General features: G+C 41.6%; 1 protein-coding gene across 2 annotated transcripts in view; it reads right to left on the bottom strand.

The window, feature by feature from the left end:
• Window positions 1-26913, bottom strand: part of LOC133005779 (helicase ARIP4-like) — a 70952-nt gene that overhangs the window by 9842 nt on the left and 34197 nt on the right. The window contains exons 1-11 of one of the 2 annotated variants that reach the window (XM_061075563.1): window positions 22329-22603; window positions 10259-10502; window positions 8244-8374; window positions 7524-7697; window positions 4333-4553; window positions 3742-3924; window positions 3095-3228; window positions 1785-1981; window positions 1416-1619; window positions 1177-1315; window positions 905-1082 (exon numbers count right to left, since the gene is read on the bottom strand). In XM_061075563.1, the coding sequence (XP_060931546.1) occupies window positions 905-1082; window positions 1177-1315; window positions 1416-1619; window positions 1785-1981; window positions 3095-3228; window positions 3742-3924; window positions 4333-4553; window positions 7524-7697; window positions 8244-8374; window positions 10259-10502; window positions 22329-22362 (1839 nt within the window). In that variant the 5' untranslated portion in view covers window positions 22363-22603. Of the gene's footprint in view, window positions 1-904; window positions 1083-1176; window positions 1316-1415; window positions 1620-1784; window positions 1982-3094; window positions 3229-3741; window positions 3925-4332; window positions 4554-7523; window positions 7698-8243; window positions 8375-10258; window positions 10503-22328; window positions 22604-26913 lie in introns of those variants that run through there. The other variant, XM_061075562.1, reaches the window with a different exon arrangement.

The raw sequence follows: 26913 nt of genomic DNA, 5'->3' as shown, positions 1-26913 counted from the left end.
AAATTTAGTTTGTTTGTTTGTTTGTTAGCTCTCTTAGTATGCAAAAAGTATATAATCCATAGCATAGCAGTGTTTCATTGATAAATACATGATTCAGACCCAAACGATGTGTCTGCTGACCAAGGTTTAGGCAGTAAGAGACATGTTTCAGGAGGAGGAAGAAGAAAGGGGGATCTTGGCGAGTTTGCTTAGTTTGTGGCTTTTACAAAAAAATTATTTCATTACCATCTGATTCAGAGACTGAAAGATTTTAGTTTAAGTGAACCCTCAGGTTTTAGGGTCATTTTCAAACACCGCCTAGGTTTTAAAGTGTGTTTTTAATAAATATTTTGAAGATAGAACAGATCCAAATTTTAAAGAAAAAAAACTACCACACATATCAAATAATCATCTTTTTGTGTCCAGGTTGAGTTCACAGAGCTCTGCACACATGCCCCGCCACAGATATGAACACTAGATATCTCGGCCGTGTTGCCGGCCAACGGAGACGAACGTCACCACATGGCGGCCATCTTGTTGCGGGAGGCTCTCTCACCCATAACATTGTGTTGGTAGTGGTAAATAACCATAACTTGCTCAATTTTCAACCGATTTTGAAACGGTCTGGTTTGTTATAAACGTCAGAGATGTAGATATGACACTGTGTACTTATGAATAATTATGTTATTTTCTAAAAAAAATTAATAATTTATGCAGTGTCATAACTACATCTCTGACGTTTATAACAAACCAGACCGTTTCAAAATCGGTTGAAAATTGAGCAAGTTATGGTTATTTACAACTACCAACACAATGTTATGGGTGAGAGAGCCTCCCGCAACAAGATGGCCGCCATGTGGTGACGTCCGGCTCCGTCGAGCGAGATATCTAGTCTTTATATATATCTATGTGCCCCGCTCCTCACCTTGCAACAGACACAGAAAGCCTTCAGTGGGTTGAGGCTGAGCCAGCCGGAGTTTCCTGCCTCCCTGAAGCGGGTCATGAACTCTGTGTAGAGCGCCCTCTGCAGGGGAGACAGACGCACCAGGATGACATGCTCCTCCTTAGAGTGCAGCTGGTCCTTCAGAACATCATGGCCTCGTCTGGAATAAAGACAGGTGCCAGTAGATGTATAAAATGTTTAAGGAGGTTGAGTTTTACTTTCTGGACTGCAGGTTTGTAGAAGCACCATCTCACCTCTGTACAAAGCCCTCGAGCAGGCTGTGCAGCACGTGGCTCCTGTACCTCATGAACCGAACGTCATGAGGCGTGCTGTCCACACACTGCCCGTTCACAATAGGACGCTCAAACATGTTACTGAACTCCTGGCGTGTACCTGAAACACATACAGAGCGTTAAAAACTGTATTCAGTCTTTTGATCGCGAAAAGTGCTCAAATTCAGGAAGTTAAGTACAATACAGATCTTGCTCTTTACCTAGGAAGTCGGGTCGGACAAAATCCACCATGCACCAGTACTCAATCAGGTTGTTCTGCAGTGGGTAGCCGGTCAGGACCACGCGGCGTTGAGTTCGGATGTTCTTCAGAGCCTGGGATGTGCTGGCGTGGTAGTTCTTGATGCGGTGGCCTTCGTCACAGATCACCACATCTGGACCAGGTCGGGCTAAAGCTCTCTCGATACCTGGAGAAAGACGAGCGATAACTATGTTTAAAACTTTGGTTAATGTGAAGTTTTTTACACATTTCTTGTTCTTCTTTATGTTTTCATTTCCTTTGTCTATTCCCTCCTTCTTCTTTTACCCCAAACCTCTATCATCCTTGTCTTCTTTACCCTTCTCTTTCTCACCTTTGAGCAGTTCCTGCTGCCTGTCCTCTTCGTCCAGGTCAACGACTACGGGTCCAGTTGTTTTCTTGGTCTTCTTCTTCCTCCCGGCCGCGATACTCTTCTTCATCGACAGGAGGCGGTACATCTCATAACCCATCAGCAGCACTCCTCCATCCTTTGCCCAGTCCTCTACCACTTTGGCTCTGGCAGTTGTGTTCCTGGGCAGCACAAGAACAGATACATTTTTCTTCTGTCTCTCTTAACTGAGAAAATGTAATATATTCAAGCTTCTTTGTTCATATTTCATGTGCAGTGGCGGTTCGTCATACAGGGCGCTGGGGCGCCGCCCACCCTACAATTTTGAGATGAAAAAAAAAAAAAAAAAAAAAGACATGTCAAAAAACATTATATATCAAATAATTTAATAAGAAATGTACTGTTTTAAAGCGTTAAATGTGTGCCGGAGACCGTAAGCCCCTGTCAAAACCACTTAATATATTATATTTGGTAATATATTTGCCGGAGGGAGGTGCACCGGTGCTCCGGAGACGGGGACGTCCCCGGGGACGGTCCCGGAGGTCCCCGGAGCACCCCGGAGTTTTTTTTTTCTCATTGCGGTGGGCTATTTAAACCGCGCCGCCCAAGTGCGCCCCCCCCAAAAAAAATGTCACCAGCCGCCACTGTTCATGTGACTTTTCTTTTGAATCTCTCGAATCATTTGCCCCATTTGCACAAAAAGAACAACAACTTCTCTCCCTCTTTGTGCTGTGACAAGCAAGTTGTGCTCCAAAGCTATACAAATAAAATCTTGAATTTTATATGAAAATAATACTTATTCAAAATGCAATAACAACTTTGTAGCAATGCAAAAAGTATTCTTGGAGCATTTTGTCTTCTCAGTAATTTGAAGCATCTTCAAGCTGGACTAGAAGATTTTCCACAAAAGCTCAGATTATTTTATCTTTCATTGATTTGTAAACAATGATTCTAATAAATGACTAATAAGTTATGACAAATGAGTAGTGTGTGAAGAGTAGGATTTTTTTGACAAACTGCCGGCGAGATACGAAGAAATGAGGTCAGTGTGTCATTTCTAGACAAGACTGTGTCATTGAATTCCACACTCATCTTGCAGCATTCCTTCATTCTTTACTCCCTAAGCCCAAACACACGCGCAAGGCATAAGAATCAGCAAATCTTTCTGGCAGAAGCAGCTGTTGTGAAAGAGGATGAAGGCGAGATAGAAGAGAGGAAGAGCCAGATGGGGATAAAGTGAAAAGGAAGTTTAAAAGGTCCGCAGCTGAAAAAAAGCTCTTGTTCCTGTTACTCACTTGTGTTCGTCATTGAGGATGTGAACCTTAAAGGTGCGGGGTGTCACCAGTGCTGGGTCGGTATCTGGAGGCAGCGCCTCCGGGGGCGGGTCCCATATGTTGAACTCTGACAGCCAGTTCTGCAACGTGTTCACCTGACAGAGAGAAAGAAGTAGGGGATCTTAGGCATGGGCTGACCAGAATATTTTCAACATTGGTCAACATCTTTGTGGACTATTTCATAATCTGTGGGTTAAGCACAGTGCAGTAATGAAGCAGTCTAAAGTTACACCCGCTCACGGCTAACACTACCAATAGCAAAGTCAGTGAGGAGAAGCGCCAAAAGGGCGAGTAAAGATGACGTCAATGGGAGAAATCTCTAAATGTTCAATCGCCGACCAACAGCCACCTATAACTCTCTCACAAATGGACATGGGTTGGGAAATATATTTTTCCTGCGACTGATTGACAAGTTGACAATTATTTTGCGAATGGTTGACAACTACTAAAATACACTAGCTGTGAATGCCCTCGCACAATGTCTAGCATATTGTGCCCAAACCGCCAGAAAATCTGCGCTTCCTATTCCCACAGTGGGCTCAATGTGTGCCTATCGCTTCAGTCCTTCAAGCATTCTCTCATTCCAACATGAAACCACAGATGCTTACAGGAACGATGGCGAGCACGGTGTGGACCCGGGTGTGTCTGAACAGGACGTCGATACAGGAGATGACTTCCAGGGTTTTGCCCAGGCCCATGCTGTGAGCGAGGATACAGCCGAATCCACTGCTGCTGCTGAAGCGCTCCACCGACTCCACCAGGTTGTCGTACAGGAAGCGGACTCCGCCGATCTGAGGAGAAGCGACGGCAAGAGAGGAGATGGAGGATGAAGCGGTGGGATGAAGAGGGAGGGGTAAAAAAGAGAAGGAAGATGGCGATACAAGAAGAAAGAAGAAGAGAAGAGAGCAAAACAACGTTAAATGACAATGTAGGAGGAAGAGTGTTGGAAAGGGAAAACAGATGGAAATTGTGTGAAAAAGCAGAGGTACTTTCTCATTAAAACTGAAGGAAAAGTTCACACTCAGCAGGGTTGGCCGTACCAGAACAAGATCAAGAAATGGGAATTTTGCTCAAACCATTTGACAGCAAGTAATTATCACACCCTCTGACTTTATATCACAGAACAAACATCACAACAAAAGACAAAAAGAGATAAAGAAAGTTTGTCTTGTTTAGGTATTTTAGAGCAGTCATAATACCTGGTGAGGTTTGACTGCTCGTGCCAGCTGAGGCGACAGGAAAATGTCCGTCTCTGCATCCGGGTGGTTCAGGTTCACCAACACCCTGCCCTGCTCGTCAGGTTGGTTCAGGCCATCGTTGGTGTGCAAGCCGCTGGGCTCGCTCTCTTCTTCCTCGTTGGCGGATTCACAGCTGATGTGGACGATGGTGTCCTCATCGTCCGAGCTCAGATCAATTGCATCTGCACAGAAGAGGCAAGAGATGAGGGTTGATTATGACAGCGGAGGAGAAATATTAAAAGTTTTATAAAAAATCCCCTGTGAACTGTTTTTAGACACACTGCCTAGTTTGTGTGCGAGTCTGCAGACGTCAGAAAAGCAACCGCTGGGTTTGCTAGTACTTTTTGAAGGATATGTCATTTTTCCAAACTTTTGTTTTTTCTCTGGGGATAATTCATGGATCTTGCTGATATTCATATTCTATAAGTTTGAGCAATAGGGTGCAGTTAGATCAAATGTACTGGGAACGTAGCCTTGGCGTAGGTATGGGCTCTACTGCTGGGATCTACTTCTTGTTTCTTTTTTGTTATTCTTTAAATAAAGATGTAAAGCCTTAACCTGTATGATGCTGTTTTTTTTAATGTGCGCGGGACCAGATGTTTTTTCAAATTAACACGTTTTGGATCCTCCACACATACAGATGCAGCTGTTCTTCCTATACATTTTATAGGCAAGTGATGCAGCGCTCCATCACAAGCACTCAGTTACTTAATTCGCGGACGTCACCAAGCGTGCGTGTGAAGTGGAGAGGCCGAAATCCATATCTGATACAAAAGGATTTGAACGTCAGTGGTTTCAAGTGGGAAAGTTACACAAGCTGGCAAACAGTGAGGGCACGATGGGAGGAGTGTGTGTCAGCATGTTAGTGTGTGTGTGTGTGAGAGAGAGAGCGAGTTTATATAACTGCAGTGAATGCCTGGTTATACAAGTAGGATTAGCGTGGAGGGGGAGACTGGTTATGCAACCCCAACTATGTCACTGTGCTACTGTGGTGTATGCGTGAGTGTGTGAGTGTGTTCTGGCTCATTACCAGGATTAGCCAGCTTTATTGCTCCACAGACCCACTCTGATCTGCCCCACAGACGCTCGCTCTCCTTTCATCTCTCTTCCTCTCTCTATGCTTTTTTCTCTCTCGCTCCTTTGCTTTTGTCTTTCCCAGCTCCCAAATCTACATTTTATCTCTCTTTGATCATCTTTGTTCATTGATTCATCCCATCACTCTCTCTCAGTCTACTCCCCTACTCATTTATGTGTGTGTGTGTGTGTGTGTGTGTGTGTGTGTGTGTGTGTGTGTGTGTGTGTGTGTGTGTGTGTGTGTGTGTGTGTATGTTGGGCGTCTGCGTGTGTGCACTCAGGCAATAAGGGAACGGTACATGCTGTACCCTGTGAAGGTTTTAAATATTCTGATGCACATGGCAGCTAATCTGCAAAAACACCAACACATGGACACTGTGCATAGGGAGACTTTTATCTTTTAGTAATTGGGTGTACATGTTTCCAAAAAGTCGGTTCGGTGTTGAAAGTAGTTAAGGATCTGCATGTACTGCAAGTGGAGTGAACACACAGCGTAATTTATATTGTCTGAACTGACACAGCAGGAAGTCATGCAATGAGTCTAGCTATCAAATGTGCAGTGGTGACTAGCGTTTTGATAGCGCTGTCTTTGTGGACTAAAGTTTTTATATTATCACCAACATTCATTTCATTGAATCATCCTTGTGTCTACTGTTCTGAGAAGACAGCGGGAAACGCAGCTATCTGTTGTGCTGCGGTTTTGGAGTAAAAACCTCAATCAAATTGATGTTTGGTTTAATTTTTTCTTCTTCCCCTGATTTTGTCTCGAAATTCAATCTAATTCAAGCTCAGGAAGAAATGTGAAACAGAGTGTGTAATTTAATAAATGCATGGCTGTCATGAGGCGATTAAGTGATGCTTTGCTAAATCTCAAAGAGACTGATGCTTTAGAGATGTGAATTTTCCACTAGACACAGGGAAACTAGTTAAAAAGTGGGAGTGATGTTTCCCTTTGATACATCATTCCCTCTCTGAATCCCTGATTGGCCATTGACCCCAGAGTCATATTCATCTTCAAATGATAGCCGATGGGCTTTTAGATAAGGTTCAGGTGAATTTCAACTTTTAAAAAGCAAAATAATAATGTTTGTTTCATAATTGTATAATTGTACATTGTGCAACCCCTTTGTTTGAGTTTAAACATAGTCCCAGGGGTCAATTGATAATTCTACCAAAAACCTAAACTTCACCTCACTTCAGGAATGTTCTGTTAAAAGCACTGTTGTTTAGGAGCAGAAACATTTGATTGAAAGCCCAGAAGCTGTTTCTGTTCAGTCCTGTGAAAGCCTCTCCTGGTCTTTGAAGGTCTGAACGTCTGTCGGACTGTTAACTGGCTGAAAAACACTTGAACTATCCTTTTGTTTCTAAACCTGAAACCAAAACACTTCAACTTCCTGTGGTCAATAATGGACTAAGTCTACTTTGCATGATCCATTCTCGAGGGTATTGCAAAATCCTATCCCTGGTGTTTATAATATTTTTTACATTTAATTTGTATATATATTTTTTTTATATTAACACGCGCACAGACACACCACAGAAAATGTATTGTATGTGTAAACCTACTTGGCATAAACCAGATTCTGAAAACCTCCCAACGCCTGGCGTCTCTAAAGAAAACGCTGATTAGAGGTGTGAAGAACTAGCATGTAGATTAATTTAGGCTTTGCCCTGCTATGCAGACAGCTGAGAACATACATGCTGGATGATAAATAGACTTCACAGCTCTGTGTCCCTATCTCCTTTCATGACCTCCCACAGACGTCCGACTTACTGGCCCACTTGCATATTTAAAAAAGGTCAGAGAGCAATCTGGGCGAGAGACCTGCAGTTGGAAGGGCACAGCTCCGGCTCCTCGCCTCATCACTAATGTTTATAATTGAACACATTTTGGGGAAATATACAGGGCCTGAGCCAGGACCTCATCTTCCTGGACAGTGTCAAATAAATAAAGAATCATCTTTCAGATCATCATTCCTGATGCTCAGCCACAGCCTGATTTTATGAAGTATCTTTACACACCTGACAATTGAGTTATAAAAAATGTTTAAGGGAAGCTGCCTGTTTGTGTGTCTCACCTGTCTTGTGTCTGTGCTCTCTGGTCACGGAGTCATGTGCGTGAGTCTTGCTGTCCTCCTTGCTGATGCCAGTGCTGCTGGAGTCCAGGCAGATCAGTGCCTGTGCGGTAGACTTCACATCTTGCTTGGATACCGTTGATGCCGATGCTGAGGACACGTGCTCGGCTACATCGCCTGGAGAGATGGAGAGTAACAGACTGCAGCATTAACAGAGAGTAACCTGACCGTCACACGACATTTGACAATGAGTGACCACGTACTGAAGTGTGATAAGATATATGATATGATGTGATATTATAAAATACAATTCAGAAGCTGGATAAAACCTACTCCTAAAATTAAAGGGATAGTTCACCCAAAAACGATATTGGAGGGGTGGGTGAAGTGTTTGAGTCGACAAAACACTTCTGGAGTTTCAGAGGTAAACAGTGTAGCAGCCGAATCCAATTCAACTGAAGATATTAGGAATCACTTCACCCACCCCTCCATCAGCATAGGGGTGAGTAGATAATGAGTGAATTATTTATTTGGGTGAACTATCCCTTTAGAGCAACGTGTTCGATAGGTGATTTTGTGGTTTGTACTTTGCTAACAGTTAGGGTTGGGAACTTAGGATGCAGGACATAAAAAAGTGAAGTTAAAGGCTTTGTATCAAATCGTCCAGTGGCTGCCATCTGTATTTATGTAAGTATTTTTGTGGATTAGGATTTTCGCTCTCACCAGTTGTGTATTCAGGCAGCAGTGGTAAGGGGAAATCCGGTTTTCTCTGGTCCAGACGCCGCCTTCTCTCCAGCTCCTCATGCTGGACAGCTTTGGTCACGGCCTCCAATTGATGCTCCCTTATTAACTTCCTACAAAAGAATAAAATATGTTTGGTTTCGTTAACTGTCCCAGGATCTGTGTTTAAGGTTGGGGAGACGCATGGTTTCCATTGAAATGACAAATTAATATGATGACGACGACCATGTCATATCGAACAGTGCATTCTTTACAACTGTGTTATATATAACTACAGGGAATCAGAGAATGAAATATCTGTGTATTTTGAAAGGTGTTAGTCATGTGATCCTGCAGAATAATCACTCCGAGGAGCTACCAGTCACTTTTAGCTAAGTGTAGGTTTGATGGAACATTTACTCTTTCAGAATCAGGACTCTTGTCTGTTATGAAGCTGTTTTCAGCAAAATGAAAAAAATAAAAGCTGCAAAAGTAAAATAGCCTCGTTGTTCACTACCTGCCATGGACCAAACTGCTAATAACAGTTTAGTCCAAAAACCGTTAGCTTCGTAGTTGGCAAAAAAGTAAGGGTGACAGTTTAATACTATATCAAAGTGAATGTACTTGGTCTAAGCCACTTTAGTAAGAGAAAAAAAAAGGAACAGTTTATTGTGGGCTTGTAGGATGACTTTTGTACATTGTTAGAAGTTAGGTTCCCTCGAATTTAGATAAATATCAGTTCCCAAAAAATAAATGTTTGCATACAGGAATTTTGTTTAGTTAAGATAAGTTAATTATGTCAGTAATATCATTATTATTTATTAGTAGTAGTTGTGGTGGTGGTGGTTGTCATAGTAGTTGTAGAAGTAGTAGCCCTAGTGTTAGTAGTAGTCTGTCGTAGTCGTAGTAATTAGGGCCCGAGCACCGAACAGAGTGGGAAACAGTGAAATTGAAATTGTAAGGATTATTATTATTATTATTAAGAAAATGGTGAAAGTGGTGAAAATTTACATATTCTGGAGTAATTTTCAATGGGCGTGACAAAATGGCTCAACGGTGCCCACCCAAACCCCCCGTTCACATTGACCGATCTTCACAAAAATAGTTACACAGTTGTATAATGACCAGACAAACAATAAAGGTGCAATTTGAAAAACGCAACAGGAAGCCCGCCATTTTGCATTTAGTGGCCATTTTGGCCATATTCCACATCTTTGAGGTACTTACTTGTACATGGCTTTCATCAGATCAGCTTCAAATTGAGATGAGTGTCCTCTCAACAAGATGGAGATACAAACTAACTCAAGGTTTGATTACACTCCATCAAAACACGATGTTCTGTATCTCGGACATACATGGATCATGATCCTTTGATGCTGACCCAGCAACAAACAACTACACTCCTTCAGTGAAAGTGCTCATAGATCAAAGGAATCTGTGATGTCTTGCAAAGGTGACGTCTCTCTCTCTGTCTTTCTCTCTCTCTCAGAATTGGGACATTCCCTCAAACCGTGTAAACATTGAGGTACGGCGGAGGTTCATCCTTGACCAAAGGAGACAATATTGTCATAACTCCACTGTGCATTGTCTTATCACCACCAAACTTCTGTCTCATGATCAGAGTCCAAGCCTGAACAGCTCTATGTGTCAATATTTCCCCGGGGTCATAGCGCCACCTTCTGATCAGTGTGAAAATGAAGTTGTAGAGCCGGAGCTTGCAACTCTGACACACATGTTTGATATTATTTTTAAGACGCTGTTGTGTAAAAGCAACAGCATAGTTGAGGTTGAGCAACAGTATATCATGGCTGCTGGCAGCCGGAGGACCGAGGCAGCAGACGAAGCACATGTGTAATCACTGACAGATCTTAGAAGGAATTGGCCTGTCCTCAACTTATTCGTCGTAATTTAAACTAACGCTGACAATGGTGGGCTAATGGTTGCATTTTAATTCATCATTTAAAAGTCTCTGACTAGCACAACCATTAGAGCTGAAGTGAGGATGTCAGGTTCAGTACCTGATGTTGCGTCTCATGTGCGCCGGTTTGGAGCTTTTCTTCTTGGTTCCCATCAGGGCAGAGGGAGGGGAGGGGCTTTGGCTAGCCGGCTTGGATCGGGGTCTGGATGCTGGCTTGTATGGGGGAGGGTGGGCTGGCGCCTCCCCCAAAGGTGAGGTAGATGGGGGAGGAGTGCACTGCCACACAGTTGGGTCGCCTCCCTGAGCCTCATTCTCGGAGCTGAAGGGGGCGCGGTGGGACTGGTCTGTCAGAGGAAGAGAAGAAATAATTGTTATTACCTCCATCCATGTCCGTTTGATGGTTTCTAGGAAAGGTTACACAAAAAAGCTGATTTCCACAAAACTTGGTGGAATGATGTGGTTTGGGTCCCGGAAAAAAACCCTCAATATTTGACGTGGATCTGAAAATACGAATGGAGCATTACAACGTCAAAGTCCCAATAGCTGTGTGACTTTTATAACAGGGTGTATTTTACCCCCCCACCCCAAAAAAATCTAAAGTGCCACATCCAGAACAACCCCCTACTCTTTACGGCTGGGTGGGTGAGTATAGTTGTGTAATTTGAATGATGATGAGCACTCCTCAGGCCGTCCACTGCCACTGAGAACTGATTGAACTTCAAGTCACACACATAAATTACACCTGTGAGTAATAAATCATGTAATACAATCATAAGTGGTGTTGAACAGATGTGTAGTTCCTCCCAACCAATCAGGCATCCAGTCTGACTGGATCAGCACTGTGTTATTTTTCCACTGTCACTCACTGTTCACACTTTTGTCACTTTGAGGTGTGTATGAGACCCAACAGTCTCTCTCTCTCTCTCTCTCTCGTTTACTGTGCCTGAAATGGAAACTTCCATTAAACTTGTTCAGCGCATTCCATTGCTGTTGTCAGCTGCAGCCTGTGAGCATTAATGTTTTCACATGGATTCAAATCACATTTAACTCAACTAAATTTGTTAAAACCATACTCCTCTTCATCATCAACCTAAGCCAAGGTATAAAGTAATGAATTGCACCTATAACTCTGATCTTTGTCTTTTTTCTGATCTTTAAAATTATGTTTCTTCTACTCTCAATCAGCCTGAATTTCACTTACACCCTCTTCGTCCTCTGTCACCCTCCTCCTCCTCTCAGTTGTTCTGCCAGAGACACACTGAACTAGATCTGAGGCTTATGTAAGAGCTGGATCGTAAATATGGACGGCTTACGAAACACAAGACAGGACTCAAGACAGGACACAAACACGACGCAGACCCATATGCATCCACGCAAACATTCCAAAGGGACAAATGTTCCCAGAAGAACATAGATCAACAATTACATAACTTACACACAGAGAAATATGTCGGCTGGTCCAGCAGCAAAGAATCTGCCTGGCATGACTGGACAGACAAGGACACGCTGCCAACACGCTTTTCAATTTCACAAACGTTACAAAACATGGCCAGGCTACTGATGCCACATTATGGGAATGTGCACATGCATACACAGAGACACACACACGCAATTTTTCTTAAGGCTACAGGTTCCAGATAGGCCCGAATTTCTCATTGGCTTGTAATGTGAAGTTGCTGCTTAAAACAGGCCAATTTGTTTTGTTAGTTGTGAAGTGTGTGCAGCACTGTAATGCCTTTCCTCTGTTAAGCCTTAATTCTCCAGCTAACTTCGCTGTTCTTCTTCCAAGTATTTCAATCAAAAAGCAGGAAACATTAAAAACAGTTTCCTGTGCAACATGTTTTTTCCAGGCATGAAGTACCACAGACTAAAACTGTGTCTAGACCAGCAAATGGAGAAGTGGACACAAGGTCAATACTTTGTAGCCAATCAGTGAGAGATTAGATTCAACTGATTTTATATGTAGGTAGCACTGATTTATATTAATCGTTCACTCTATAACAGCATCTAACCCTTGTTTTTTTGTCCCCCACCTCCCTACAACTTACAGAACAGTTATATAACGATTCCTGAAATACACAGAGCCTAAACGCAATCACACACTCCGAAGAGACACAGAGGGAGCAGACAGGAAGAGGGGAGAGAGATGAAAGTGAGGTCATTTAAAGAGAGAGAGATGCATTTCAGAGTGAGAGGAGGTGGACGGACGCACATTGTTAAATTGATATAAAATTGCTGGAGCTATTATTTACAACAACTAATAATAGTAATAATGAATGGCCATAATAATAATAAATTTAATATTAATGTATTATATACTAATAAAAGGAAAATGAGAGCATTAAATAATTAAGAGAATAACAAAGTGCAAACTGCTTATCCTGGATTCTGTACAGGACTTCTGTTTCCACTGATGAATAAGAGGAAAATGACAGAGACTATTACCAGACTGGTCACAGTTGCTGACACAGTCCAAACCTTTAACAACCATTCGACTGGTTTTACCAGAGAACTTTACATTATCTGCTTTAGAGAAAATAAGAACCTCCCTTTGGCTGAGTGGGAGCAGCTGGAAAAGGAGACAGACGCAGTATCACCATCAGGCTGACCATGTTCTTTCTGTCTGTAAGCTGGATGACATATATATAGATATCTATATATACAGTATATTAATACTATGAACATTAGGGGCAAACAGTCACCTTTCATTGAAGGTGCATTATCACAACCTCCTCCACTGTCGCCATGTTTGCTGTTCTCTTTTACATTAAGGCAGCATAAATGAGTCTGAACATTTGATGGCATGGCCAGATACAGTTGACTTATGGATGTATCTTTGTCATGGTAAAAACGGTTGTATAACATAACCTTTTGAAAGAAATCACTTAACCCTGCGTGACATAGGTTCAGTCCTGTACTTAAATTAACCTACTGCACCTACTGGGCTGAGAAACTGATAATGCAACCAAGTGTCTTGACAAAATGCTGAATCATCAGCAGACAGAGAGTGTCACAGAGTAAACAGCACCCACAGTGAATTTTCTGAGCCATTAATTTGTTCTCTTACACACCCCCTGTGGGTCCAAGCCTTGCAACTCCTCACAAGAGCAACACAGAATGTACGAAGACAGATATGTGAATCCAGAGAATCTGTAACCACTGGGAACACAATCATAGGGTTTCTCGGAGTGGTGGGGGTGTGTAGCGGTGGGGAAATGTTCCGTAACCACAAGGTTATATAACAACCAAGTATATATTACATGTTTATATAAGACTCTGCTGAAGAACGCAACACTGCAATGGCATTTTGGGTGTGTATGAATGTGTGTGTGCGTGCATATGCATGTTACAAAATGGTTGGCATTTCCTCCAGTTCGTCAGTCTTGTTCAAAGAAAAGACTGGGGAAAAAATTAAAAACACAACACTACTGAAGAAGTGTATCCAAAAACTGATGGCACACAATAAATACAGTATGTGACTGCATCTGGGTCTTGGCTGTGAAAAAACTGAAGAGTTGGCGATACAGTGTTTTCACCCCACAGTGGTGAAAACAGCCTGCATGGAATATCGGTTTCTTGTAAGTGCTCAGTAGTTTCTTTCCATAGAAAAACTAAACTGTTTCTGGAACAGATGGTTCAATGTCTGCCCTCAAGTTCAAAACACAGTCAAGGTTCTCATCTGTAAAGTCATCCAATAACATTTTCCTCAGCTTCTCTATTAGTTAAACGGACTGTTACAGGACTGACAAGGACTTCTGGGTATCCAATTTTGTCTTTTATAGCAATTACTGCAATTTTATCCTGTTCAGGAGAGTGATAACTGATTCATGATGTGATATTAAGGCTATCTCACTGGATATGTAACTGCTGCATGAAAAAAAGTAGGAACTAAGGCCAAGTTTCTATTCACATTTTGGTCACTCATCAAGCTGGGGTCAAACACTGGGGATGTGTGGGTGTAATAAAACTTAACAACACATATTATCACAATAAAGAAGGTAGGTTGGTAATAAGTCCAAGGAAGTCACTGTTTGCATGTCATACCCATATATACTATAAAGTTGGACGACATGACGGCTCCACAAAAGCACTGCGTCTCAATAGCCCCCTGCTGGAGGGCTGCCTTCAGAGACCCTGCCTCTACTATCCAAGTGAATTCTGTTCGGTTATTTTTTGCTATAAAAAGCTGTGAACCGCCATGATTGACAGCCAAAACTGTAGCGTGTATTGATAGGACCTTACTGCGGCAACTCCATACACTGGTTGCTACCGTGCAGAATTCATGTCCAAGCAAACAGCTTTATTTATTGATAGTGTGAGGAAGTGGAGATGCGTTGTCTATCTTTATATTCAGTCTGTGGTCCTTCCCAGGAACCAATCAGGTCACAACAAGAGAAAATATTCAAAATGGAAGCTTCAAGACTGAGTGGGTTAGTTTAAGTGTATGTTTCACCTTCTGTCAATTGCAATCATAATAAAATCTATTGCAGCTGTCAAGAAGCTGAGCTGCACAGAAGTAATCTCAAACTTTATGCAGTTGAGGTTTGTTTGAGACTTTACAGAGTGATGGTACAATAGCATTGTACGTGCTGCTTCTGTCTGGTTGAAGCGAGACATTGGAGTGGGGTTTGTTTCATGATGAAACCCAAAATACAGGCAGGCATATGAAATCTTACTGAATGTCAGAAAAAGTGTTATTGGATCGCGGCCTGACATTTATTTCCATCCATTAATCAAGATCTCAGACAGCCGAGGCCAAACTGGGATACACTCACACAGAAAACATGAGATAAGGTAAATCTCTACACAGTGTGACCTACATACAGGCTCTGTTTTGTCCCTTAACCTGACAGACATACTTCTGAACTAAGGAGCCACAGTTTCCATATGTGTGTGTGTGGGGGTATGTGTGTGTTTCTCCTGTCTGGCTTCCTGCAAAGGCAAACCCTTCTAGCTCCTGTTCCCTGTGAATCACTGACCTCCAAGCCCTGAAAAAATAAAAGTGAATGAATAAATAAAACAGGCCGTTAGTCTGTGTCGTGCCCTCCTGTCCTCAGAATGCCACTTACGTAAGCAGATTAGAGATGACGCAGATATTTACTACAGCATGATGTTGAATCCACCCACACACACACACACCCACACACACACACACACACACACACACAGTGTGCTTATCCAACACAGATGGGGATTCCAGGAAGTAGCCAGGAGATGACGGGATAAAGATATCACTGCGCACCAGTGCGGAATTATTTTTATATCGTTTCATTCAGAAATCACCCGGGACTCTCATCTAGACGCTTCTAGGAGGGAAAATGAATCCATTTTAGACTCTTTCTTCTCGGAACCATAAATATAACCATTCTCTTCTTATTATTCAACATGTTTGAAACGTTAAACGTGAATTATGTAACTTTTTGCTTTTTCAAATGTCAGGGAGAGGACGTTTTCCTTGTCTGTTATACAAGAGTGGGTCACATAAGAGGTTTGAAACCACAGTTCCTGATAAAATAATCAGTGAACAATGAGCCTATACATTTCCCTTTTATTTCAATAGGATAAGCAGATTTCTCAAAAGAAAGAAGGTAGCGAGAAATTATTTTGAAATGTCAAAATCTGATGAAAAAGTAAAAAGGTTTAAATATATATAATATTTTAAAAGTAAAACACAAAACAAAAATGCGGGGGCAAAACTAGATTTGTCAAATCTTTAACAATTTTTTCAATGGGGGACTTTCTGAGCAACATAACTGCCTGTTTATCTACAAATTAAATTATAGATGTGTGGAAATCGGTTCCTACTGATTTGACTTCTTTTAAAACATCTCTCTTTCTTGGTTAAAATGCGAAGCCTCTGCTTTGGGAATACCCAACAGGCAGAGATTTACAGTTTCGGACAATCTTATCTGATCTCGTCCTCCTCTTTGTCCCCACAGCAGTCCCTTCTTCATTCTAATTTTCTCATTCCTCACCTCTTCTTCTCACTACCTTTGGTCTCCCAGTTTTATCATGCTTCATCTAAATGAAATGCTGTATTTTTCTGAATTTAACCTCCATCCAGCTCTACTTAGATTTTTTACTTTCCACCTCTCCTCTCTATTCATCTCTAAATTACCCTTGTAACGTCTGCCTGTCTTCTTGGTCTTCTGCTTTTGACAAATTATGTCTCATCTCCCCAAAAAATGTCTCCTCTCCTATACCTCATGCCTTTACCCCCCCTTTGTACAGATAGGTCGGAGTACGCTCATTGCACCATCGAGCTCTTGACTACATCAACTCAAATGTATCTGTTGGCCAATTTGAGCCTTTTACAGACAAACAGGTATCTGCATATATATTTGTCAAAATATGCTGATATAAAAACTAATTTACATAAGTAACCACTTAACATTAAAAATATAGATTATTTTCTTAATTTAAGATCTACATTATAACATTTTAATTTTATTTAGTTATTTATTAAAAGGTTTACTGTTTAAAAATACCAAGCCTTGATTAGATAACTTTTTCATGTGGTTTGTTTTCCTTATCTACAGTCTGCGTTCATTTTCAAGTAAACCTACTTATAATGCAATTCTGAACATATAATGCTCATGTGGAAAAACAAACAGGGGCAAAATCTAAAAGGATGTGGTGCTATACTTGCACTGCATTATAATGTGTAATAAAATAATTTAAAGTAAAATTGAGATATCGCTACTTAAACAGAATCAAGACAAACCCCTGAATAAATCAAAATTCCAATAAGGATGTTGTTTGCAACTCAGCAGAAGTAAAGGCCACACCTAACACACCATTCCTATTAAAATGTGGGAAACTTATTGCTGAAAAAATACCCCATTTATTTCAAAAATAAAGTCTGGGATTCCCCTTCATCCAGAGATAAACACAACAGTTATGTAATGGCTGCTTCATCACCATTATTAAATGTAATTTAACTTCGGCTTGTGGCCAAACTGTTCATATGATTACCTTCATATTGATTTGTGAATTCCTGACGAGTCCAAGAGACTGACTGACGCTAACGAGGCAAATACATCACCACACACTTAGCTGGGCTAAACTTGACTAGACTTGTAGGTAAAATATTCCAGCAAATTAAAACATGACAGAGACGTCAGATAACTGATTTGATATGAGGAAACAGCAGCTTTGGTTCAGCTGTGAGGAGAGAGGTCACAATGTCACCACGACTGAAATGGAGACACGATGGTTACTGATCAATGTGACTGCTGGTCAGTGGATTCTGTCGAGTATCGAGGTCAAAACCATGCAACACACATTTTGTTCTATTTCCACACTCCAGTCACTCACTCAGACAGACTTGCTTTCTAACAGGCAGGCCAACGACGCCAGGGCTGGTTGGGCGAGGGGGGGCGCTTATGTAACTGCCGCCTCTGGCGGTTATACAACCAGAATGCTCACAAGAACCTCACGTCCTGTATGTGTGCACACATACACACACACACACACACAAACACACACACAAGGAGGCATAGCGCACACTCGTGAGAGCAGGCACACCCAGATGAACATGGTGATGTATTAAGAACATGAAGAGCTTCAGAAGCACAAAGTTTGAGTCAGATGTCGTAATTAGTGAGTCTGACCGGGTACGTACAAGCAGGTTTATGATGATAAATGTGGACAGACTAATTAACTAATTAACTAAACTAACTACTGATTGCGTTGTTGGACTTCAGAGAGTCACGGAATATTGGATAATGCTCATCAATATCCTAGAACTAGATGTGATGTCTAGTAATTGGTCTAAAATGACAAATATTACATTTACATCATTATGAAAAAAAGAAAGCATCAATTCTCACATAAGAAGAAAATCATTTTGTTTGCAGTAACAGAATCAGCTGAACCAACTTACTGACTAATTGAAAGATTACTTCAAAACAATTTGGAATAATGAGCATCCGAGGTGAGTGTACCAGTAAAAGACATAATAGTGAAATAATTTTTAAGGATTTTTTCTAAAGAAAAAGGTATTGTGTGCGGTCACAACTGACTCAAACTGTTATCCACCAAGTTTTACAACGGTGTGTTACATTTTTAGACATCCTGCTTCTCCAGATGTTTCTTTGTTTCTGGTTGTGGGCGAGAACAAGGTGAATAAAACGTCTCTGCAGCTGATGATTTAAAGCAAAGCGGTCCCTTTGAAAAGTTTCAAAAAGGAGTCATCAGGCAAAATCAGGTCTTGAACAAAGTAACAACGTAAAAGACAGTTTTATTTAGAAATACCTGATATGAAAATTAAACAATGAACATGTGTTGGAAAATCTTCTCAGAAAATATGATTGGTGAGCAGGAGATACAAAACTTTAAAACAATGATAACCCAATGAGAATTATCTTTTACAATTGCTCTCTGTTTAAAATCTTATTCATATAATTTTAAATTAATTTTTTAATTCATTCTAGTTTACTACATGTATCAGGAGTATGAAATCCAAATGCGATCTTTCCAAATTCAGAATTAACTTCAGGAACATGAAATGTGACTTAGTGTGGTGAATTACATCATATCTGACTAATGTAATGTAACATGGGGATTTGCCAATCAGGTGAAATAGTAGGATATTAATGCCTGTCACATCTGATAGAGCGGACCAGCATTCTTCTAATGTGTTATTTACACTGTGATTCATGGTGAGAACACATAGTGAGAACTGTGGAAAGTAAGAGGAGATCCCAATGATCCTCTCCAGCTGGTTTTCTAAGATCGACCGATTGGACTGAACCAAAGATCACACATAAAGATAAGGATAAGGGAAGTGAGTTAAAACGATTGGCCTGATACTCAGACACTTCAACACCTTTTCTTCCTCACAGTCAATTGTTCATATCGTGAGGGAAAAAAAACACCAGCACAATCGAAGAGAGAGAGAGAGAGAGAGAGAGAGAGAGAGAGAGAGAGAGATAGAGAGAGAGAGAGAGAGAGAGAGAGAGAGAGAGAGAGAGAGAGAGAGAGAGAGAGAGAGAGAGAGATTCATGCTGTAGTAAATTACTGCATCATCTGTAATCTTCTTACGTAGGTGGCATTCAGAGGACAGGAGGGCACGACACAGACTAGCATCCTATTCATTTATGCAATCCGTTTTATTTTTTGTGGAGGACGCCAGACAGGAGAAACACTAACACATGTGTGTCATGGGTGTAAGAGACAAAACATGAGGTGAAAGGACAAGAGGGTGGTAAAGAGACAGGAGTGGAGGGGTGAGGTGAGGAAGAACGAGCTGTTAGTAGGCCAGTGTGTCACTGCTGCTTAGGAGGAATAGGAGGAAGAGGGCAGATAGGAGGAGAGGGGTCACACACACACACACTCATCACTGAGCTGGTCCGACTGTGGCGTGTTATGTAAACCCTTATTGACAAAAGAAAGCAGCTTTTCTCTGTGGCAGCCAAGAAGCAACACAGGAGACAAACAGGGATCTCTTCAACACAAGAGTAAATATTGGCCCACAAGGCTTTGAATGACTGGAATCAACCACATAGTAAAAGCGGAGTTAACTTTCATGGTGCTGAGATCAGTTACATCTGGTACCTCTGACACGTCAAGATTTTTTCACAAATGTTGAGTTTAAGAAAGCAAAAAAGAAGAATCCTGGATCAAATCCACTCCGAAAGGTAATGGTTTCTTCTCCAGCTCAAACCTCACTCTGCCACCAAGTTTGAATAACATCGGTTTGGTAGTTTTGTGTATTGACAACAATGAAAAACTCACCTCCATGGCAGAAGTAAAACACATTTGCTTATGTACATATTATTGTGCAAGTCCTCCACCTCAGGGGCTCTATTGAATGGTTGCATGTTTTTCTGTCAGCAACTTTCTTGAATCTTTATTGTGTTGTGGACCTGCCCTCTGTCAGACATGCACACAGCCTTGCTATGGAAGCACTGCAGCAAGTCTTCTCTACATAAGTAAAAAAAAGCTGTTATGCAAGGACATTGTCATTCAGCTTGCATGAGGGGGACGAGACGTCAGATGTGATTTTGGACGCACTGGCATGTTTAATGTTATTTTCAACATAATTTTGTTGACAGGGAAACGTCTGGTTATATGTATTAAAACGCTTGGGTTACCATGCAATATTATATAAGTGATTATTCAGGTTCTTTAGGTCTGATTGTTATCATGTAGTATTTGTGAAATTTGAAGGTTACCACTCTATCCTCATGATGTTCACTCTCTGATCATTAGACGCTATACAACAAGGCAAGCATTTAATAGGAGGGGATGGTGGCAAGTAAGGTAAGACAGCAGGAGACAAACAAACAACATTAAAAGCTGCAGTTAAGGGGAATTAAATCTGAGATCTATACCTGCAGAGTGAGAGACAAATACAAAGACGAAAAAGCTGAAATAAAAAGGAGGAAATTCACATTGATGGAGAACTCAGAATGCGTCTCTATGGTCTGACACGAGGAAGCAGAGATATTTAAAAAGAAATCCTCGATGTTTAACAAAGACAACATTAGGGAGGAAAAAATGGGAGCCATGTGTCCGGTTCAGCTGAGCCTACATCCCACACGCTGTAGCATTATGAAAGCAGCCAGGACTCACGTGCTCTGCAGCGTTTGGCCCAGACCTTGAGGCTGGTCTGAACAGGACAGGTTGTTCCTGTCCAGCGTGCCGAGGCCAATTACAACCGAAAGGAGCGTCCACAGGAGAATCATTAAAGCAAGCTCCTTCCTATTGTGTTGCACCACCGATGGTAATAAAAAAATATTTTCTGATGAACAGACTGTACTCATAGGCAGGTATGTGTGCAAACAACTAATACACACACACAACCTCCTGAATAGATGTGAGGGAGAGTGGTGTATCCTTTGACGTGCCGTTTTTCGCAGGGACAGCGCATCTTGTGTCTCTTTTCACAGCGATTCAAACGCAGTGCAATTCAAAGAATGATGAGAATGTAGACATTATTTATTATATATTATATAAATGAAAAGTCCAAATCCTTAATCGTGATCTGATGATCTTTTCAGAACTCGAGTTGGTTCAAATGCGGCGGTCGCTTTCATCTATAGCCCAGAGATAAATGAGCATCAGCAGCTTTTCTAACCTTTGGCTGAACAAACGCAAACACAATCTCTCTTCTTCTGGGACAAAAAAAGCTACACAGTGAAGGATGTTCACAGTCAGGACAGTGACGTATTTGACTTTGATGATTGTGTAGCAATCATCAATTTTAAATATACAGAAAAGGAAACTGAGGCGTTTTAGGAGAAATTCGCAGTCACCTGATGGTGTGTTTCATATTCTGTCATCCTGTGAGTTTTAAAGTTTTCATTACTACCATGTATAACAAATTACATCAAGATAGCAAATATTCATATCAGTTGATATATATCAATTTAACATTATTATTAAAAGTTTAGATTTCAGTCCCTGCAGTTTAAGTAAAGACAAAAGTAGTCTTTACTTTTAGTGGCTCTCTGTCTCTGCCTCCTGACTTTACCCCCATAACCCACTGGTCTGATGAACCATACGTTTTCCTTCCTACACACGCACACGCTTTCAGCATGGCCCGATGCTGCACACATCCACCAATCACATGGTGGCATTGGTTTAGGTAACGTAGAAACAACCAATAGGAGGGTGGGCCCGAGACGACAACACAAGAGAGGAGGCCGGGCACACGTGGGAGAGAGACCGGCTGAGAGATGGAGGGAGGACTGACTGGAAGAGAGAGAGAATGAAAGGATCAGAATTGTGAGGAGAGAGAGAAAACAGATAGAGGAAAGGAGACAGCCAGTGTGCATGCTTCATGCATCCAGTGTTACACAACAATGTTAAGTAACTCAACATATGTCAATCAACTGCGGATTCACATATCACTCGTCTGAGAGGAGTTGGATGAAAATTCTGCTTCAGTTCCCTTTCCCCCCCATTTATCTTCTTTCTGATTTCATTCATTCTGCTTTTCTTCACACAGGATGCACCTAGGAATCACCCCTGCAGCATTCACTATCTCATCAAATCAACTGCTGAGAATATGTGTAGCATTTCTTCCTCTCCTCACAAGCATCTCCACATCTCCAACCTTTCTGCAACCCATTTCTGTTCCCCTCTCTTCACAGCTACTTTCCTTCCAGCCGTGAGGATTCAACAACACCTGCCTCAGGGGTCAGGGTGAGGATGTCACATACCTGCAAATGGCTCGGATTCGTCCAGGAGCAACATGGTTGTGGAGCAAAGAGAAGAGTTGGTCTCCTCAGTTTTCCTGCGTCCTCCTCTCTCTTGTCTTTAGGTCTCTAACTCCCTGTCAAACTCTCTAAACCGCCTCCTCTTCTTTGAGAACAAGTACAGGGAGTGTGTTTCTCCTCTTAGCCTTGTTTTTACACTCGGCTGCTCTTTAATCTACTGCCTCAGTGACTGACTGACTCACTGACTGCTGGACCACTGCTCTGTGTGCTCCTCTGGAGTCAATATCAATGCGAGTGTGAGGCACAGGCAGGCAGCAGGGCTAGCAGCTGAAACACTTGCATAACCCTGGATGCTGGAGCAGGGGCCTCGCTGAGGGGGGACTCTTACGGCTGATAAAAGCCCGCTCCCCAAGTCCCCCTTCCAAAGAAAACCACTCCTCCATAACACACTCAAGAAAACAGAGCATGTACGGAAGCAGCCGCCCACAGACTCATGCTCTCTGTGTGTTGTTTAGTTAGACAAAGTGGTTTTGTAAAGCGGAACAGTTGCGAACACATATATAATGTTTGTCATTTGTTGGTTTAAAACTGCCTGAGAAAAGGAGAGAGGACACAAGGATACTAAAGCAAAAACACAACTACAGTTAAAAGTTTGATTATAAAAATATGATCCTCATTAAACCTTCACAAATATACACAAATCTATAGATGTTACACACCTGCGAAAAACAACACAAACACATTCACAAAGTATAAGAAGAATTCTACACAGTCACTACCGACTCTTAACTTCTCACTTATAAATTAATGTGAGACTGTTTTTTTCTTCTACACATGCGTGTTTGCATATATACGAAAAAGCTGCAGCTCCACCGACCCAGACAAACAGCTTGCATTTTCGTCTTTAGCAAAATAAATTGCACAGGCGAGGAATGCAGTTTTTACACACATTGTTCACTGCAGGAATGTGACGCACTTACTCCGTCTTTGCATATAAACCATATGTCAGAGTGCAGTGCCAGAACCAACAAAATCACACACTACAACAACGTAGTGCAGGCTTTGTTTGGATCGGTGAGAACACTCAAAGCAAGTACAAGATATTCCTTATATATATATAAAAAAATGTCCTACAAATAAATGTCAACTTCAACCTACCGAGGTGTGGCATGTACATCCAGTTGTGTTACGTACAAAGAGTCCACAGGCAAACTGATATCTGTGCTTACTGATTTTCTATTTGTTTCAGTTTTTCCACAGACCTGAGGAAACACGGTTACGAAAACTTAACAGGAAACACTTTGCACTGGATGTAATGGATCATTCACCAAGACTGAGAGCGACTGTTATTTGCACAAAATAAAAAAAATAACAAATTTCTGAATAACAAAAAGGAAGAAATAAACTGGATTTCTTCTAGGAATAAGTAATACCAACGTCTTCTTGAAAAGGGGAGGACATAGCCAGAAATAATGAGATGTAACAGAATAAGTGAACATGCAAATACAATATGGAAAACTCCTGCTTCTATTTCATAATGTGCCTTATGAAACCTGTGAGCTGTGATCTGACTCAGTGGCCCGGTCAAAGACTTGCACCACATATAGGTCAGTATGCTAACACCTTCCCACCTATTCTTTGTGTCTGTATACTCACAGCATTTAAAAGACAGAGAGAAGGAGACGCAGCAGGAGGAACAAAGAGATGATAAGCAAAACACCAGACTGATAAAGGAAACCTGTCACCGCCTGAGACATAAGTCAGTCTAAAGACATTCCTGCTACTCACCCATGTCATGTGGTTGAAAGTGTTTGACTCTCCTACTCTTGTGAGAGATCCATGCCTCCTCCTTCTACTTTCACTCAGAGAAACTCTCTCCGGCTGCTGTGTGTTCCTCCTTCATGCTGTAAAACACACTTCCTCACTGTCACGTCTGAACCCAGCGTGTCTGCGTGTGTGAGGCTCTGCACATCCAGCTCCAGCCTGGTCTCGCAGCTTTACAGCGCTCCAGTGGAGACAGAAGGCCATTGGGACAATTACAAAACAATGAGTCGCTGAAAGCGTCGCCGGCCTGCCGCCTGTAGGAAACCCCCCCTTCTAACTTAGTGCTGCCTTTCCTGTCTACATCCCCCTCCTCCCTCATCCCCCTCTAGCCCCTCCCATGGCCAACTGACACAGGAGCCAGTGTGATGTCAGCAAGCCCCGCCCCCTCCAGAGTGACTGCCTTAGGTAACAGGGGTAATAGGGTTCAAGCAGGAAGAGATGGACATAAGGAGTTGATAGCTTTTACAACTCTGCTGGAAAGAAGATTAATATTGTAGAAATGGAAATCCTCATCTCCGCCAACCCATGCGAGATGGATCAAAGAAGTGTTTTTATTTTAACTGGAGAAAATTGGGTTGACTGGGACTAGTGGTACATTTGAAAAGACCTGGAATCCTTTTCTGTCATATGTATATAGCCCAGCATGTCATATTACTGTGGTGTGAGCATTGGATTGGATTGGCGCAGTCTGTCCAAGTTATCTTTTTATTTGTTCTTTTTTATTTCATTTTTTTTGTTGCTTTTAATTATCTATCACTCTGAAGGGGGTATGTGCTGAGGGGGAGGAGGGGGGGCAGTTGTTTGTTCATTGGTTTCTTGTTAACCTGCAACAATAATAACATTAATATGCAGCCGGCAGATGCAGGATGTAATGGATAAATCCAGCTGCGGAGATAAAGTATTTGTTTTACAGTACATCTTCACCAGTGTCGCTGGTCTTATGCGTGTATGGTACCACTTTTTCATCCAAAGATATTTGTTGTCTTTTTGTTTTTTTATTTTATTTTGCATCTGCCACAAGTCTTAGCTATTTTAAATACAGATACATTTCTAAGTAGATAGATATGCTGACACAATAAAGACTAGTTCTAAATTTGTAAAGCTTGAGCTTCTAATGTAAACTTCTGTTCAGGCTGCATTGTATGTTTTTCCTTTTATTTCTTCTAAACCTGCACATTTTACATGTCGACCCTGTGATTACAGATTTGATAAACTAAAACAGCATCATGTGTTCAGATGCCGTGTAAAAAAAAAAAAAAAAAACCTATGATTGATCAAAATAGGCACAGGTAAGAAAATGAAAAAAGACAAGGAGAGGAGGACTTAAAAAGAGGAAAAAGAGGCCAGAGAAGGATGAAGTCATGTGCTGACACTTTCAGGACAGAGCATAAGTGGGAAAAACCTCATTTAGCTTTGCAGAAGGGTATCGCACGTCGTAAAACACCAGTAAACACCTCATAAACGCTACAAGCGACACACAGAGGAAAATTCAGCTTCATGTAAAATCCAAAAACTATCAATGGTGCGGAATATGAGACGGATATATGGGAAATAACATCATAATCCCCAGTTAACACCTTGAAGATGACTGAGGTGAGGAAAACATTATGATGAAGGAATATACGAAAAGGGACTTGACAGAAGTCTGGAAGGAAGCGATGAATCCATGAAAACTGAACAGATGGCAGTGAAAAGTAATAATAAGCTTGTGTGAGAGATAAAGGGAAGATGGAAAAGAAAATGCTCCATAAAAGAAACTAGAATATCAGACAGCTCATTCCTCCATCAAGGCCCAACAGTTTCCTTATAAAACCACATTTAAATTCATTAGATCCTGATTTCTATTTGGATCTGCACCAAACTGCACTTATTCATTAAAACAGTCTTGATTTATTCTTTTTTATCAAAAACCATGAATCATCTGCGTAATCAAGCAATAAAAGTAAAGGAAATCAAGAAAGAGATCAATCTGCAACAATAAGGGACAAGGTCATTTCAAAACAATCCTGTGAACCCATAGACCCCTTTAAACCCATGTTGGTGGTGTGGGATTACACACACATACACATATACGTACGCACACACACACAAACACAGAGTGCTGGAAGGTGAGAGCCCAGTCTCTCATGATTACATACATTAACCCACATTGCCTGGGGGAGGGGCATCAGAGCGAGAAACTGTGAGGTGGGGGTGGAGAGAGGAGGTGACAGCGGAAATGTGAAGTGGAGCCTGCCTGGCAACACATGAACTCAGTTACACACCAGCACAAATACACATGAGCACAAACACACACACACACACACACGTTCACCTTTGCCACAATACCACAGTGCCGGTATCCAGCCACGCCTCCTGTGAGGAGAGAGAGGAGCTGGCATTTCATTGTTTACATAACCTTGATTGACCAATGGTGGGGAAAGAGAGAGAAACCCTGCAATACTGCTGCCCCGTCTTGTTTACACTGAACTACCAAGTTACCATACTCCTACGGCCGTCTATGATTTTACATTGCATGCCAGTCTTCCAGAATTAGATATTTAACACAACAGTGTTGGTATGTGACCCTCTGATCCAGCTCTCCCAGAAATGTCAATGAGTAGATTGTTAGGCTGGAAGAAGAATTCAGATCCTTTAATTCTGTTTAAGAAGCTAAACCGAGTTAAATAGTTTTGAGCAGGCACACAATGAGCAGGTAACATTAGTGTAACCTGTGAGTGTGATCTCAAGAGGATATCTGCATTGTTGGGTCCGAATATTCTGT

The sequence above is a fragment of the Limanda limanda genome, chromosome 7 (genome assembly GCF_963576545.1).
Source record: "Limanda limanda chromosome 7, fLimLim1.1, whole genome shotgun sequence".
NCBI lineage: Eukaryota > Metazoa > Chordata > Actinopteri > Pleuronectiformes > Pleuronectidae > Limanda > Limanda limanda.
Note: the sequence above shows the minus strand (reverse complement) of the source record. Positions and strands in the feature narration are given on the sequence as shown.